The sequence below is a fragment of the Mobula birostris genome, chromosome 5 (genome assembly GCF_030028105.1).
Source record: "Mobula birostris isolate sMobBir1 chromosome 5, sMobBir1.hap1, whole genome shotgun sequence".
In the NCBI taxonomy this organism is placed as follows: Eukaryota; Metazoa; Chordata; class Chondrichthyes; order Myliobatiformes; family Myliobatidae; genus Mobula; species Mobula birostris.
Window position 1 is genome coordinate 196512802 of NC_092374.1, and position 16470 is coordinate 196529271.

A 16470-nucleotide genomic window follows, 5' to 3' on the forward strand; every position below is an offset into this window, starting at 1 on the left:
CTAACCTACATGGTCCCTGATGGGATAGTCAGAATCAGGCAGGCTTATTAACTGCAACGTCCATTATGAAATTTGTTGTTTTGTGTCATTAGTACAGTGCAAAGACATAAAAATTACTATGAATTACAAATATAAATAAATGCAAAAGAGAAATAGTGAGATGGTTTCATGGACCATTCAGAAATCCATTGGTAGAGGTGAAGAATCTGTTCATTAATCATTGAGTGTGTGTCTTCAGGCTCCTGTATCTCCTCACTGATGTTAGTAATGACAAGGGGGCATGTCCTAGGTAGTGAGTGTCCTTAATTTTGAGGAACCACATCTTGAAGATGTCCTCGATGACAGGGGATGATGTGCCCATGATGGAAATGACTAAATCTACATTCCCTGCAGCATCTTTCAATCCTGGGCATTGGTGCTTTTACTCCAGGTGCTGATGAAACCAGTTAGAATGCTCTCTATTGTACATTTGTAGAAATTTGCTGGAGTCATACCAAATCTCTTCCAACTCCCAGTGAAGTACGACTGTTAGTGTGCTGCCTTCTTCATGATTGCATCAACATTTTAGGTGCAAGGTAGATCTTCTGAGATGTTGATGCCCAGGAACTTCAAGCTGCTCACCCTTTCCCACTGTGAAATGAGTTCTAGTGTGTGTCCTCTCGACTTCCCCTTCCTGAAGTCCACAATCAATTCCTTGGTTGTGGTGATGTTTTGTGCACAGTTCTTCTCGCAACACCACTTAATCAGCCAATCAACCTCAATCCTGTATCCATCCTTTCTGCCATCTGAGAGTCTGTCAACAATAGTTGTGCTTATTTTGGTTGGGAATATGATTATTAATTAGTGGCATACATGAAATGCTGGAGATACAGAGGAGATTTACCAGGATGCTGCCTGGTTTAGAGAGTATGGATTATGATCAGAGATTAAGGGAGCTAGGGCTTTACTCTTTGAAGAGAAGGAGGATGAGAGGAGACATGATAGAGGTATCCAAGATATTAAGAGGAATAGATAGGGTGGACAGCCAGCGCCTCTTCCCCAGGGCACCACTGCTCAATACAAGAGGACATGGATTTAAGGTAAGGGTTGGGAAGTTCAAGGGGGATATTAGAGGAAGGTTTTTTACTCAGAGAGTGGTGCATGGAATGCACTGCCTGAGTCAGTGGTGGAGGCAGATACACTAGTGAAGTTTAAGAGACTAGTAGACAGAGTAGATGGAGGAATTTAAGGTGGGGGCTTATATGGGAGGTAGGGTTTGAGGGTCGGCACAACAATGTGGGCCAAAGGGCCTGTAATGTGCTGTACTATTCTATGTTCTATGTTCTATGTTCTATACTCAGCAGGCCAGGCAGCATCTATGGAAAACAGTAAACAGTTGATATTTTGGGCCAAGACCTTTAATCAGGACAGGAATGGTTTATGATTATTAACTAGCTTGACACAAACTTGTGGGCTGAAGGGCCTGTTCCTGTACTGTATTGTTCTATATTCTACGTCCTAACCCCGGTGGTTTATCTCTCGGCCAGACCGCAGTGAAGGACCAGGAATCAGTCGCTCACAGAGCATCACCGGCTCCGTTGCTCAAGCCACCCAGCGACAGAGCTCCCGGTGCCGGAACGAGCCGCGGCGGCACACGGTAACCAGTGGCATCGATTACGATGTGGTGAGTGAGACTGGGTGGTCCCAGGGTGCTGGGGGAAGGTCCCAGAGATGGAACTAGCTTCCTGTGGGCACAAAGGCACTTGGCGATCCTTCATCCTAGACTGGGAGCTGGAAACGAGGAGGAATGTAAATGGTCATTATTTTGTCATTGTCGCATGTACCAAGTTATCCTGGAAAAACATTTCTTTCCATGCCAGCCAGACAGATGATTCCAAACATAAGTATGATGAGGTAGTACAAAATGAAAGTAAAAATCATAAGCAAAAAGAGATTCTGCAGATGCTGGAAAACTAGAGTAACACGCACAAAATGCTGGAGGAACTCAGCAGGTCAGGCAACATCCACGGAAATGAATAAACAGTCAAAATATCAAACCAAGATCCTTCATCAGGACTGGAAAGGAAGGGGATAGAAGTCAGAAAAAGAAGTTGGGGTGGGGGGAAGGAGGAGGAGAACAATCTGGCAGGTGATAGGTGAGACGAGGGGGAAGGAGAGTGGGACAGGGGGTTGAGAGGAAAATAAATTACAAAGCTGAGAGGGGATAGGTGAGATGAGGGGGAAGGAGGGTGGGGTGGGGGGGGTTGAGGGGAAAATAAATTACAAAGCTGGGAGCGGATAGGTGGAGAGGCAAAGGACTGGTGATGAGAGACTATGATTGGAGAGGTGAGTGGATCATGGGAGAAGGGGAAAGAGGAGGGGAAGTGATGGATAGGTGAGAAGAAAAGTGGTTGCATTTACAGAGAAAGTGCATGGAGGTAGATGAATAAATTGCAAGGTAGACTGAGAGATCAAAAGTTCATCTTTATTGTATACGAGGCCCATCCAAGGGTCTGATAGAAGCTGTCCTTGAGCCTGGAGGTACAGTACTGTACACGCACTCAGACTTTTGTATCTACTGCTCGATGGGAGAGAGAATGACCAGGGTTATTAATTATTTGCTATTTTTTGAAATACTGCACAGAATGGGCCTTTTGAGCTCTGCCGCCCAGTAACTCTTGATTTCCAACACTAGCCTAATCACGGACAATTTACAATGACCAATTAACCTACAGTAACTCCTGATTTAACACTAGCCTAATCATGGGACAATTTACAATGACCAACTTACCTACTGACTAGCAGGGCTGTGGACTGTGAGAGGAAACTAAAGCACCAAGAGAAAACCCCATGCATTCTGGGGTGTTGGGGGGGGGGGGACATACAGACTCCTTGCAGATGACATCAGGATTGAACTCTGAATTCCGACCCTCGAGATGTAACTGCATTGTGCTAACCCCACAGTACCATGTTGGCTGCTCCCTTGAAGCACTGGTCGTCTCCTTTTCCCTCCTCTATTTGAAACATAAAAAACCTACAGCACAATACAGGCCCTTCAGCCCACAATGCTGTGCCGAACATGTCCTTACCTGAGAAATTACCAAGGGTTACCCATAGCACTCTGTTTTTCTGAGCTCCATGTACCTGTCCAGGAGTCTGTTAAAAGACTCTCCACCACCACCGCCGAGAACCCATTCCACACACTCACCACTCTCTTAAAAAAGCTTACCCCTGACATCTCCTAGTACCTACTCCCAAGCACCTTAAAACTGAGCCCTCTCGTGTTAGCCATTTCAGCCCTGGGGAAAAAGCCTCTGACTATCCACACGATCAATACCTCTCATCATCTTGTACACCTCTACCAGGTCACCTCTCATTCTCCGTCGCTCCAAGGAGAAAAGGCCGAGTTCACTCAACCTATTCTCTTAAGGCATACTTCCCAATTCAGGCACCATCCTTGTAAATCTCCTCCACACCCTTACTATGGTTTCCACATCCTTCCTGTAGTGAGGTGACCAGAACTGAGCACAGTACTCCAAGTGGTGTCTGACCAGGGTCCTATATAGCTGCAACATTACTTCTGGCTCTTAAACTCAAACCCACAATTAATGAAGGCCAATACACCGTATGCCTTCTTAACCACAGAGTCAACCTGCGTAGCAGCTTTGAGTGTCCTATGGACTCAGACCCCAGGATCCCTCTGATCCTCCACACTGCCAAGAGTATTACCATTAATGCTATATTCTGCCATCATATTTGACCTACCAAAATGAACTTATCTGGGTTGAACTCTATCTGCCAATTCTCCGCCCAGTTTTGCATCCTATCAATGTCCCACTGTAACCTCTGACAGCCCTCCACACTATCCACAACACCTCCAATCTTTGTGTCATCAGCAAATTTACTAACCCATCCCTCCACTTCCTCATCCAGGTCATTGATAAAAATCATGGAGTAGGGGTCCCAGAACAGATCCCTGAGGCACACCACTGGTGACCGACCTCCATGTCGAATATGACCCGTCTACAATCACTCTTTGCCTTCTGTGGACAAGCCAGTTCTTGACCCACAAAGCAATGTCCCCTTGGATCCCATGCCTCCTTACTTTCTCAAAAAGCCTTGCATGGGGTATCTTGTCAAATGCCTTGATGAAATCCATATACACTACATCTATTGCTCTACCTTCATCAACGTGTTTAGTCACATCCTCAAAAAATTCAATCAGGCTCCTAAGGCACGACCTGCCCTTGACAAAGCCATGCTGACTATTCCTAATCATATTATACCTCTCCAAATGTTTTTAAATCCTGCCTCTCAGGATCTTCTCCATCAATTTACCAACCACTGAAGTATGACTCTCTGGTAATTTCTGGAGGGACGGGTAAGTAATTTCCTGGGCTATATCTGCTCCCTTTCTTGAATAATGGAACAACATCTGCAACCCTCCAAACCTCTGGAACCTCTCCCATCCCCATTGATCATCGCCAGAGGCTCAGCAATCTCCTCCCTCACCTCCCACAGTAGCCTGGGGTACATCTCCTCTGGGTAATCCCTGTGGGCCATTCTTCCCCTCTCCAACTCTCTCCTTTCCTTCTTCCACAATGGGATTAACATAGGATTAGTGCAAAAGGGTGTTTGATGGTCAGCACAGACCCAGTGGGTCGAAGGGCCGTTCCTCCTGTTGTATGAAAATATGACTTCCTAATTCCATTTAAGTGGAAGCGTCTTGCCTAAAGCACAGACCCACACCACTTCACCCCCCCCCCAATCTTGCAGCACTCCCTCGGTGCTTCTCCCTGTCTGGGGTTGTATTTGACCGAAGGGACGGGGAGATTTGAAGCGGGAGGGGGGGAACTGGAACAGAGGAGTGAAGGGGAGGGCGAGGTTGGTGGGGGCTGAAGGTGCGAGGGGTGACTGAGGGTGAAGGATTAGTTGAGGGAGGAAGGGGGATAAGAGGAGTTGAGGTGGAAGGAAAGGGTGGGCCAGTGCTGTAATGCCGTATGGGTCATAGGGAGGAAAAGGGATAAATAAGAGGAGTTGGGGGCGTTCAAAACGGAGCATTGCCTTTTCCATCAATTGAATTTGCAAGCTCCGAGGTCGTAGGTTTTATTGAAACCATCACGGCGTCTGGATGTGGCAGCGCCGCGCTCCTGCCCTCTGCTGGTTAGATTGGACTTGTCCTGGTAAACGCATCTCCAGCGACGATCAGGAAATTCTGCTCCACCCAGGACAAAGCGGTCCAGTCTGAATAAACGTTCATGCTCCCTACCACTGCTGACAAACAGTGCTCCCTCGACAAAATGGGCTGGGCTGCTCTGACGGCGCCTTCCAACCCCCGCGATCTGTACCGCCGAGAAGGCCAAGGGGATGGAGGAACCGCCCCCCCCCCCCCCCCGGTTCCCCTGCACGGCGCACACTTAGAAACATATTGCCATTCCTCCCCCCGCTGGGTTTAATCACTGGAACTCTCTCCCATTGATCATTGATATCAGAATCAGAATTCATCTCACTAGTTTACATGGCATGAACTTTGTTGTTTTGAAGCAGCAGTACCAAGTCATAAAATTTTTTTTTCCAAAAATAAATATATACAATAAACATTCAATACCTTTTCATCCTTTACATACGTTTCCATTATACTCAGTACATATCCGTATTTATAGCCACCCACGTGGCACTCCAGTTGTTCACCTTACCACATCATTGTTGAGGGGTATATTCCTCGCCCACCAACCCCTCCCACTCCCACGGGTGGAGAAAACCTATACTGTGGTCCTTCCCCACCGGGTCCTTGCGGTGGCTGCACCAAGTTTCAGTGCGTCCCTCAGCACGTACTCCTGCAGCCGAGAATGTGCCAGTCGGCAGCATTCTCCCACGGACATCTCCATGTGCTGGCAGATCATCAAGTTTCGGGCCGACCAAAGAGCGTCTTTCACCGAGTTGATGATCTGCCAGCAGCACCGGATGTTGGTCTCCGTGTGCGCCCCCGGGAACAGCCCGTAGATCAGAGAGTCCTCTGTTACGCAGCTGCTGGGGATAAAACGTGACACTAGCCCGTCCATCCTCCTCCACACCCTCTTTGCGAACTGGCAGTGTGCAAAGAGGTGGGTCACAGACTCCTCCTCACTGCAGTCCTCCCGTGGGCAGTGGGGTGCGGGGACGACATTCCGGGCGTACAGGAGGGCTCTGACTGGGAGGGCCCCTCTCACCGCCAGCCAGGCGAGGTCTTGGTGCCTGTTGGTGAGATCTGGCGATGAGGCATTTTGCCAGATGAACTGGACAGTCTGCTCAGGGAACCACCCCACTGTGTCCATCACGTCCTTCTCCTGCAGTGCCTGCAGGACACTTCGTGCCGACTACTGCCTGATGGGCTTGTGGTCAAAGGCGTTCTCCTGGAAGAACTTTGCTACGTGGGACAGGTATGCCGGCAACGACCAGCTGACTGGGGCGTTGCGCGGGAGTGGGGCCAGACCCATCCTTCGTAGCCAGGGCGACAAGTAGAACCTGGGCACATAGTGGTACTTGGTGCCCACATACCTGGGCTCTACACACAACCTGATGCAGCCACATACGAAGCTGGCCATCAGGGTGAGGGCGACATTGGGGACGTTCTTGCCCCCGTTGTCCAGGGACTTGTGCATGGCGGTCCGTCTCATCCGCTCCATCTTGGATCCCCAGACGAATCTGAAGACAGCCCGGGTGATTTCCGAGCTGTAGGAGCGGGGGACGGGCCAGACCTGCGCCAAGTACAGCAGCCCTGAGAGCACCTCACACCTGATGACCAGGTTCTTGCCCGTTATCGACAGGGAGCGCCCTCCCCACAGTCCCAGTTTCTGTTTCACCTTGGCAGTCCGCTCCTGCCAGTTCTTGTTGCACGCCTCAGCCCCTCTGAACCAGATCCCCAACACCTTCACGTGGTCAGACCTGATGGTGAAGGGGATGCTGGATCGGTCGGGCCAGTTGCCGAAGAGCATGGCTTCGCTCTTCAGAAGGGGGAAAGGGAGGACATTAGAAATTGGAGACCCATCTCTCTCCTGAATGTGGATTACAAGATCCTGTCCAAGGCTATCGCCAACAGGGTCAAGTCTGCTCTGGGACAGGTGATCCACCCAGACCAAACCTGTGCTGTACCGGGCAGGAAGATCTCATACAGCCTCGCGCTGCTGAGGGACACCATCGCTTACGGGCAGGACAGGAGGGTGGACGCCTGCCTGGTCAGCTTGGACCAGGAGAAAGCCGTCGACAGGATATCGCACACGTACATGGCGGACGTGCTCTCCAAAATGGGATTTGGGGAGGGAATCCGGAATTGGATTAGACTGCTCTACACAGACATCCGTAGTGCAGTCCAGGTCAACGGGTGGGAAACAGACAGCTTCCCCATCAGGTCTGGAGTCAGGCAGGGCTGTCCCCTCTCCCCTGTCTTGTTTGTCTGCTGCATAGAACCCTTTGCCGAGGCCATCAGGAGGGATGAGGGCATAAGAGGGGTGACGCTGCCAGGCAGTGGAGGGACCCAAGTGAAAACCTTCCTGTACATGGACGACGTCACCGTCTTCTGCTCTGATCCGAGGTCAGTTCGCAGGTTGATTGGCACCTGCGAACAGTTCGAGCTTGCGTCGGGGGCCAGGGTCAACCGCACGAAGAACCAAGTCATAATTTTTTTTAAAATTTCAAAATATACTTTATTCAAAAATAAATATATACAATAAACCATTCAATAACTTTTCATCCTTTACATACGTTTCCATTATACTCAGTAAATATCCGTATTTATAGCCACCCACGTGGCACTCCAGTAGTTCAGCTTAGCATATCATTGTTGAGGGGTATACTCCCCGCCCCCCGACCCCTCCCACTCCCACGGGTGAAGAACCCTATACTGTGGTCCTTCCCCACCGGCCCCTTGCGATGGCTGCACCAAGTTTCAGTGCGTCCCTCAGCACGTACTCCTGCAGCCGAGAATGTGCCAGTCGGCAGCATTCTAAATGATCAGAATTAATATATACAGTGAGAAGCTAGAGTTTCTGCCAGCTTCTCAGGGCAAAAGTGGCTAATACCATTTTAAGGTGATTGGAGGAAAGTATGTGGTGGAGTTATGTCAGAGTTAGTTTTTGTTTACATGCCTGGAACACGCTGCTGGGTGGCGGTAGTGGCAGGTACATTGGGGGAGTTTAAGAAACTTAAATAGATATGTGGATGGTAGAAAAATGGAGGGCTATGTAAGAGGGAGGTGCTAAAACTGATTTTAGAGCAGGTTAAAAGTTCAAGACAACATTTTGGGGCCAAAGGACCTATATTGTGCTGTAGTGTTCTATTGTCGAAAGTGAGGTAGTATTCATAAGCTGATAAACTGTTCAGGAATCAGATGGCAGAGGGGAAGTTGCTGTTAGTTTTAGTGTCTATCTTCAGGCTCCTGTACCTACTCCCCTAAGAGGGTAATGAGAAAAGGGAAGGATAGACCAATGACAACTAAGGGTGCAAGCCTTGCCAGTGGTACCCATTTCCCAAAGAAAATGGATCAATAAGGATAATTAAACCCTCTAATTAATGGCAAGCCTTTCTTTGTTGAAGTGTCTGCTATTAAAAAGAGAGATTACGATTGGAACATTCCTAATGTGGTTTAGACAAGTGAAAGCTGATATCGTCTCAGAGTCATGGGGTAGAGAACAGGCCCTTCAGCCCACAGAGAATGTTCTGACCATCAGTCACCCATTTATATCAGTTACATCCTTCTCACTCCAGCATCCCATCAGCTCTCCCCAGATTCTACCGCTGTTTCCATGCGGTGTCTCTCTGGGACTCAAATGCCATAGAAAGCAGATCTGGGTGATGGATCCACTGCAGGACACAGTGGTAGACGATTGCCCTGTGCTTAGACATGGAAGTCATCCTATCATTCTGGCTTTTTCCGCTTTGCTTTCCAGTCCTGATGAAGGGTTTCTGCCCGAAACATCAACTGCTTATTCCCCTTAGAGGTGCTTCCTGCCCTGCTGAGTTACTCCAACAGTTTGTGTGTGTTACCAGAACCTCGTGTCTTTATCCTAATCCAGTTTACCGGCTTGGTACAGCAACTGCTCTCCTGTGACCACAAGAAATTGCAGAGAGCTGTTGTCACGACTCAGCACGTCACAGAAACCAACCTCCCCTCCATGGACTCTGTCCACTCTTCCTACTGCTTCAGTAAAGCTGCCAACATTATCAAAGACTCTTCCCTCTCCAGACATTCTCTCTTCGTGCACCCCTCCCACTAGGCAGGAATCCAGTGTAGATAGATGTCACAAATCTACCTCTTCACTACCTTCAACCTATTGTCTGCCTGCTCTGCACTTTCTCTGTAAGTGTAACACTTTATTATGCATTCTGTTATTGTTATCCCTTTTCTCTACCTCAATGTGTTGATGAGATGAAATGATCACTGATGAACAGTCTCAGCTCAAAATGTCGGCTGTTTATTTCTCTCCATAGATACTGCCTGACCTGCTGAATTCCTGCAGTGTTTTGTGTGTGGATTTCCAGCAACTGCAGGATCTTATGGTGAAATTATCTGTAAGAATGGCATGCAAATTTTTTTTCGCTGTACCTTGGTACATGCGACAATAATAAACCAATTCACTAATTACTCACTCTCTCAGGTGAACATCAAAGATTCTTGGACCCATTGTTCAGAAGAGGAAGGGGCGTCTTCCCAGATCCTTGGCCAAAATTTATCACACCTTGAATTAAATTATCAAGTAAATGTTCCCTGTGGGATTTCGCTGTCCGTTTTTCAACATCACAAATATGGCTACTCATAAAAGTACATTGGTTATTAATGTTTTGAGAAGTCTTGAAGTGGTCTACAGATGGAACATTTGACAGAGATGTATGAACAGGAAAAAGGCTCTTCGACCCACCAAGTCTACACCGATCATCCAGTACACTAATTCCATTTTAATTCTTCGCACCTTCCCATCCCCTTCCTCTCCTACACACTAAGGGCAATTTAAAGGCATCCATTAGTCTTGCGAGACCATGGATCTGCGCCTGGAAAGTCTTCACTCTCCAGGGCGCAGGCCTGGGAAGGGTTGTAAGGAAGACCAGCAGTTGCCCATGCTGCAAGTCTCCCCTCTCCACGACACCAATGTTGCCCAAGGGAAGGGCATTAGGACCCATACAGCTTGGCACCAGAGTCCTCGCAGAGCAATGTGTGATTAAGTGCCTTGCTCAAGGACACAGCACGTTCCCTCGGCTGGGGCTCGAACTCACAACCTTCAAGTAGCTAGTCCAATGCCTTAACCACTTGGCCGCGTGCCCACAAAGGGCAATTTACAGACTAATTAACCTACCTACCCGCACATCTTTGGCATGTGGGAGGAAACCCATGAAGGCATAAGGAGGATGTATAAATTGCACACAGACAGCAGCAGTGGTCGCAATCGAACCCAGGTCTCCAGCAACTCTAGTAGCTGTGTCACCGTGCCTCTCATTACTTACTTACTGCTTGTTACGCTGTTGGTTTTAGCATAGCAATGAATGTCCTCCATCTCTGTCTGTATAGAAGGATTCTTCATTGCTGTTTCTGTCACAATTCTTTTTTAACCAGTCAGGGTGGTTAGATCCTGGAGGACTGGTGGACCACTCTTGGTCTACCCTTTGACCTGTTTAGCATGAGTGAACCCACCAAGAGCCAAAAGCACAAGACACTGACTCCAGCCAACATAGCCCTCCAGGTCATTGAGACACACAAGCCTCCAAATCCTACGACAAGTTTGTGGTCCTCTTGGAGGTCTTATAACTTGCCTCATCATAAATATATATTTAATGATATTCCTTCAAGTATCTCCTGGGTTGAGAAATCTCAAGAAGAAGTTGCTTCTCATCTCAGTCTCCACATGTGTGAAACCATGGGAGACGTTGACAGATTAGATTGACTGAGTAAATGAAATGTTACAAACATACAAAATGCTGGAGGAACTCAGCAGATCAGGCAGCATCTGCAAAGAGACATAAATAGCTGATGTTTCAGGCCAAGACCCTTCATCAGGACTGGAAAAAAAAAGGGACAAAAGCCAGAATATGAAAATGGGGAAGGGGGAAAGAGTACCAGCTGACAGGAGCTAGGTGAGACCAGTTGAGGGGAAGATGTGTGACTGGAGGAGTGGGGGGATGAAGAAAGAAGCTGGAAGTTGATAGGTGGTAGAGGTAAAGGGCTGAGGAGAAGCAGTCTAATAGGAGAGGGCAGAGGACCACGGGGAAAAGGGAAGAATGAGGGGCACCAGAGGGAGGTGGTAAGCGGGTAAAATTCTCATTTTGTCCTACACCCCATTCTCTTCCAGACCCGATAAAGGATTTTGGCTCAAAACATTGACTGTTTGCTCCTCTCCATAGATGCTGTTTGACCTACTGAGTTCCTCCAGCATTTTGTGTTGCTGGAATACTTGCAGCACCTGCAGAGCCTCTAGTGCATAAAGTGTTAGCGGGGTCGCCACGCAGAAGCACTGTCTGCTGTCCCCTTTCCCTTCCAGCTGAAGCGGATGAAGGAACTGGAGAAGGAACGCGACGCACTCGCGCACGGCCTGGAGATGGTGGAGCGGGTTCGCGGCTGGTACCTGCAGCAGATCCACGGTGTTAGGCGGCGGCAGGAGCAAGCCCGGCGGGGATTGGGGAACGCGGTGAGCTTCAGGCTAGGTGGGCTGAGGGCTGTCAGCAATGTCTTCCTGATGGTAAAATCGTATCATTGACCTTATTTTAGAGATGCGGTATGCTAACAGACCTTTCCAACCCAGCGACCCCTTGCCGCCCTAATACACCCATGTGACCAATTAACCTACTAACCTGTACGTCTTTGGAATGTGGAGGAAACCAGAGCACCTGGGGGAAATCCACACATCCATGGGCCAAACAGATAGTGGTGGGAATTAAACTCAGATCCTTGGCATAGTAATAGTGTTACACTAACTGCTATGTTACTATGCTGGCCTATGATGTGTTTTAGGACACTGCGGGAATGCTTGTTTGCGTCAATGGCCGTAACCACACTGTGTTCGAGGCCTGGCATCCACACAATTGATAACAGGGAAATCAACCCCTTTTGCAGGTTGCTGGCAATATGATGTGTTACGCTAACCACTACACCAGCTTTCCTTTCCTTTCCTTCCAGGACTGCCCCGCTGACCCTCAGCCGAACCGAGCCTGCCTCCTGTTGGCCAAGATCCAGGAAGTGAACTGCTGCCTCAGTGACCTCATGTCCTGCACGGGAAAGGTTTGCAGCGAATGGGGTGGGTTGTTGGGGGGGGCGGGGGTAAATGGGGAGTCAAATCCTGCAGCCTCGGGTTGAGTTGGGCAAGGGTGAGGGGGGATGGAGGGAGGGAAACGGTCAATCCAGGTTACCCCGGAATGTGGCATTTATTTTATAGAAAACAAAGGTGGAGCATTGGATCACGTCACCATGGGGAGGGCAGATAGGAGCAGTAGCTGTGGAGATGCAGTGGGTGGGGGGTTGCAAAGAAACATTCCTCACATTCATGTGCCTATCTAAACACCTCTTAATGGACCATAATATATTTTGCCTCCCCCACCACCCCAGGCAGTGTATTCCAGGCACCCACCACGCCCTCTGTAAAAACCTTGCCCCTTGCATCTCCTTTGAAATTGCACCCTCTTACTTTAACTGCACACCCGCTGTATGAATTTTGACCCTGGGGAAAAAAGATACTGCCTGTCTACTCAATATATGCCTCTATAATCTTACGAACCTCTAAAAGAGCTTCCCTCAGGCTCTGCAACTCCAGATAAAACAACTGAAGTTTGTCCAACCTCTCAGTATAACACGTCCTCTCTAATCCAGGGGGTATCCTGCTAAATCTCTTTTGCACCCTTTCTAAAGTCTCAACATCCGTCCTGTAATGGAGCAACCGGAACTGTACGCATTACTCTAGAAGTGGCCGAACTAGAGTTTTATAGAGTTATAAAGCATAACTTCCTAACTTCTGAACAACACCTCAACTAACAAAGGCAAGGATGCCATTTGCCTTCTTAACCATCCTACCAACCTGCGTAGCCACTTCCAGGGAGCTTTGAACTTGGACCCAAGGTCCTTCTGCTCATCCACACACTTAAGGTTCTTGCCCTTAGGGTGAAGGGGAGGGGGCACTGGAGTGGGTGTAGGGAGAACTAAGTAGATCAGGAAGAGAGAGAAAAGAGCAGAAAGGGGGGAGGGGTGCAGGTTACCAGAAGCTGGAGAATTCGGTGTTCATGCCGTCCGACTGTGGACTGGTCAGAGTTCTGTTCCACTAGATTGTGTTTAGAAAATTGTAAACTCTCACTCCATAGTCATAGTCATAGTCATACTTTATTGATCCTGATGGAAATTGGGTTTCGTTACAGTTGCACCAACCAAGAATAGAGTATAGATATAGCAATATAAGACTATAAATAATTAAATAATAATATGTAAATTATGCCAGGAAATAAGTCCAGGACCAGCCTATTGGCTCGGGGTATCTGACCCTCCAAGGGAGCAGTTGTAAAGTTTGATGGCCACAGGCAGAAATGACTTCCTATGACGCTCTGTGTTGCATCTCGGTGAAATGAGTCTCTGGCTGAATGTACTCCTGTGCCCAACCAGTACATTATGTAGTTGATGGGAGACATTGTCCAAGATGGCATGCAACTTAGACAGCATCCTCTTTTCAGACACCACCGTCAGAGAGTCCAGTTCCATCCCCACAACATCACTGGCCTTACGATATGAGTTTGTTGATTCTGTTGGTGTCTGCTACCCTCAGCCTGCTGCCCCAGCTCTCAACAGCAAACATGACAGTACTGGCCACCACAGACTCGATGCTCTTCCCTGCTCTTCCGGATCATGTAGCCAAGTCTGACCCACAGTCCTTACCCATTCTGGATGTGACTTCAAACCCAACAATGCAGCCACTTCTAACCTCCATCTGAAGTGCAGTACATGCATTCAGGGGAGGGCAGTAAGTGCCAGCTTTGCCAGTGATGGCGTGAATGTGAATGCTGGAGAAGCCCTCAGGGTGCAGAACACCCCCTCTCCCGTCACCCCTAGGATGGCCCTCAAGAGAACCAGCTTCTAACACCTATCCTTTCCTCCCCCATCCTTTTTGCAGCCACCACACACCCAGCATCCTGTTAATGGGTTTGTTCCTGCTGCGAAGGCAATTGGCTTCCACCGGCAGCCAGTCAATCTGCTGCAAGACCAGAACCATCTGCTCACCAAGGTATGAAGCGTTTACAGACAGTCCTCGGCTTTGCGCTGGGAGGGGGATTCGGCAGTGGCGGAAGCAAGTGAAGGGCTGGCCAAAGTGGACTGACTATTCAGCAAGGAAAAGCAACCGCAACATTGGCTCCAGTGAGGCCAAGAAACAGAGACCTATCTAAAGGCTTCAAAGTTCAATGTAAATTTATTTTCAAAGTTCATGTACGTTACCTGAGATTCATTTTCTTCTGGGCATTCACAGTCAATAAACAGAATATAATCAATGAAAAGACGCACACAACATAGACGGACAAACAACTGATATGCAAAAGACAGCAAACTGTGCAAATACAATAATAATTACAACAACAATAAATAAACAAACAAGCAACAAATATCGAGTTCACAAGTTGTAGAGTCCTCCAAAGTGAGTCCTTAGCTTATGGAATCAGTTCAGTGTTGGCGTCAGTGAAATTATCCCCTCTGGTTCAAGAGCCTGATGCCTGGGGGGTAATAACTGTTCCTGAACCTGGTGGTGTGGGTCCTAAGACTCTTCCTGATTGCGGCAGACAGAAGAGACAACTGCTCTGCCTGTGAATGCAAGACACTGGAGAATTGTAGAAGCAACTCATCACGTCATGGATATCAGACTCCCCTCCATGGACTCTGTCAATAATTCTCACTTCCTCAGTAAAGCAACCAGCATAACCAAAGACCACGCCATTCTCTCATTTCCCATTTTCCATTAGTCTAGTTGGGGGCAGACAGGGATTACCTGTTTAATCACTGGTTTAGCTAGTTTAGCACAATGTCATGTGCCGAAGGGCCTGTTCCTGTGCTTTATCATTTGGTGTTCTGCATTCTATCCTGAAGGTTGAAAAATGCCCAGGGAGAAGATTAACTGTTACCCCTTGAACATGTGTTGGGCCTGACTGTTTACAGTGAAGGACATCGCGGGTGTTAGGGGGGCAGAGGGTTCGAACGTTGCTCTATTATCCTCCAACTTCCTGGCTGATTTTGATGTTTGTCTGTTCCCTGAGCAGACTGTCCAGACCACCTGGCAGAATGCCTCATTACCAGATCTCACCAATAGGCATCAAAACCTTGCCAGGCTGGCGGTGAGAAGGGCCCTCCTAGTCAGATCCGATTGCAGTGGGAAAGGGAGGGTTGCTCACCTCTTTGCGGACTGTGGGCCAGCGAAGAGGTTTGGAGAAAGATAGAAGGGGCCATGTCACGGTTCGTGCCCAGTAGCTGTCTGATCTATGCTGTTCCTAGGGACGCACAGTAACACCAGCATCAAATGCTACTGAGAGATGATCAACTTGGTGATAGATGCTCGTTGGCTGGCCCGAAACTTTTCCGTCTGCCAAAAAGTTATTGTAGTAGTGAAACACCCTAGGAGGCCTCATGAATGGCAACAGTGTTAATGGTTTAAACAATGTAAGTGGAGGCCAAGTCTCTGGATGCTTTCAAGAAAGAGATGGATAGAGCTCTTAAAGATAGTGGAATCAAAGGTTATGGGGATAAGGCAGGAACTGGATACTGATAGTGGATGATCAGCCATGATCACAGTGAATGGCGGTGCTGGCTCGAAGGGCCGAATGGCCTACTCCTGCACCTATTGTCTATTGTAATTGAACACTACTTAATGTATTTTCTATGAATGCAAGGTTGAGAAGGCAATGCATGATTTATTTTTGTAAATCATTTTATAATATGAATAAAGTTTATTTTGGTTAAAATAAATCCCAACAGGAGCTGTCCGTGAAGAGTGAGCGGATCGCTGTGCTGGAAAGGGAGAAGGCATCGCTGATCAAACGACTGATCGAGACCCGAAGCCAGGGCGGTTCAGAGCCCTGTTACGAAGGCTCGACTATCATCTAGCCCGCAACTTGTCCGCCCCGTTACAGAAAAAGCAGGAGGAGTCAAGAGGCTGTCCCAATCCGCCCCTCAAACTTTCCAGATCACCTGACCGTGACCGTGTTCCCTATTACAGTACGATAATTATCCAACATGCTGGACTTGGTCCTATGGCAGTGGGGGGAGCTGTACCAAATATGGGACCACTGTTCCTCCGAAAAAAAATCCCTCTGTACCGAGCAGAGAACTGTTACCTCTCAACTTTGATCTTTGACATGTCATAGCATGTTCATCCAATTGCAATGACCCTATCACTCTGGTCAAGGGTTCCGTCTATTTATTCTGTATTTATATAAATTATTTGGATTGGTAAACTGGTACACGCGTCCGACCCTCTTTTCAGGGGAGTCTAGCCCCCGAGAGCTTCAAGG

At 48.3% G+C, this 16470-nt stretch overlaps 1 protein-coding gene across 1 annotated transcript in view; it reads left to right on the forward strand.

Moving 5' to 3' along the window:
• LOC140198214 (suppressor APC domain-containing protein 2-like) overlaps positions 1 to 16417 on the forward strand; it is a 42705-nt gene extending 26288 nt beyond the window's left edge. Inside the window, exons 3-7 of the mRNA XM_072259256.1 lie at positions 1527 to 1663; positions 11484 to 11630; positions 12119 to 12220; positions 14091 to 14201; positions 15935 to 16417. Coding sequence (XP_072115357.1) covers positions 1527 to 1663; positions 11484 to 11630; positions 12119 to 12220; positions 14091 to 14201; positions 15935 to 16063 — 626 coding nt within the window. The 3' untranslated portion in view covers positions 16064 to 16417. The remainder of the gene's footprint in view (positions 1 to 1526; positions 1664 to 11483; positions 11631 to 12118; positions 12221 to 14090; positions 14202 to 15934) is intronic.
• The last annotated feature ends 53 nt before the right edge of the window (positions 16418 to 16470 follow it).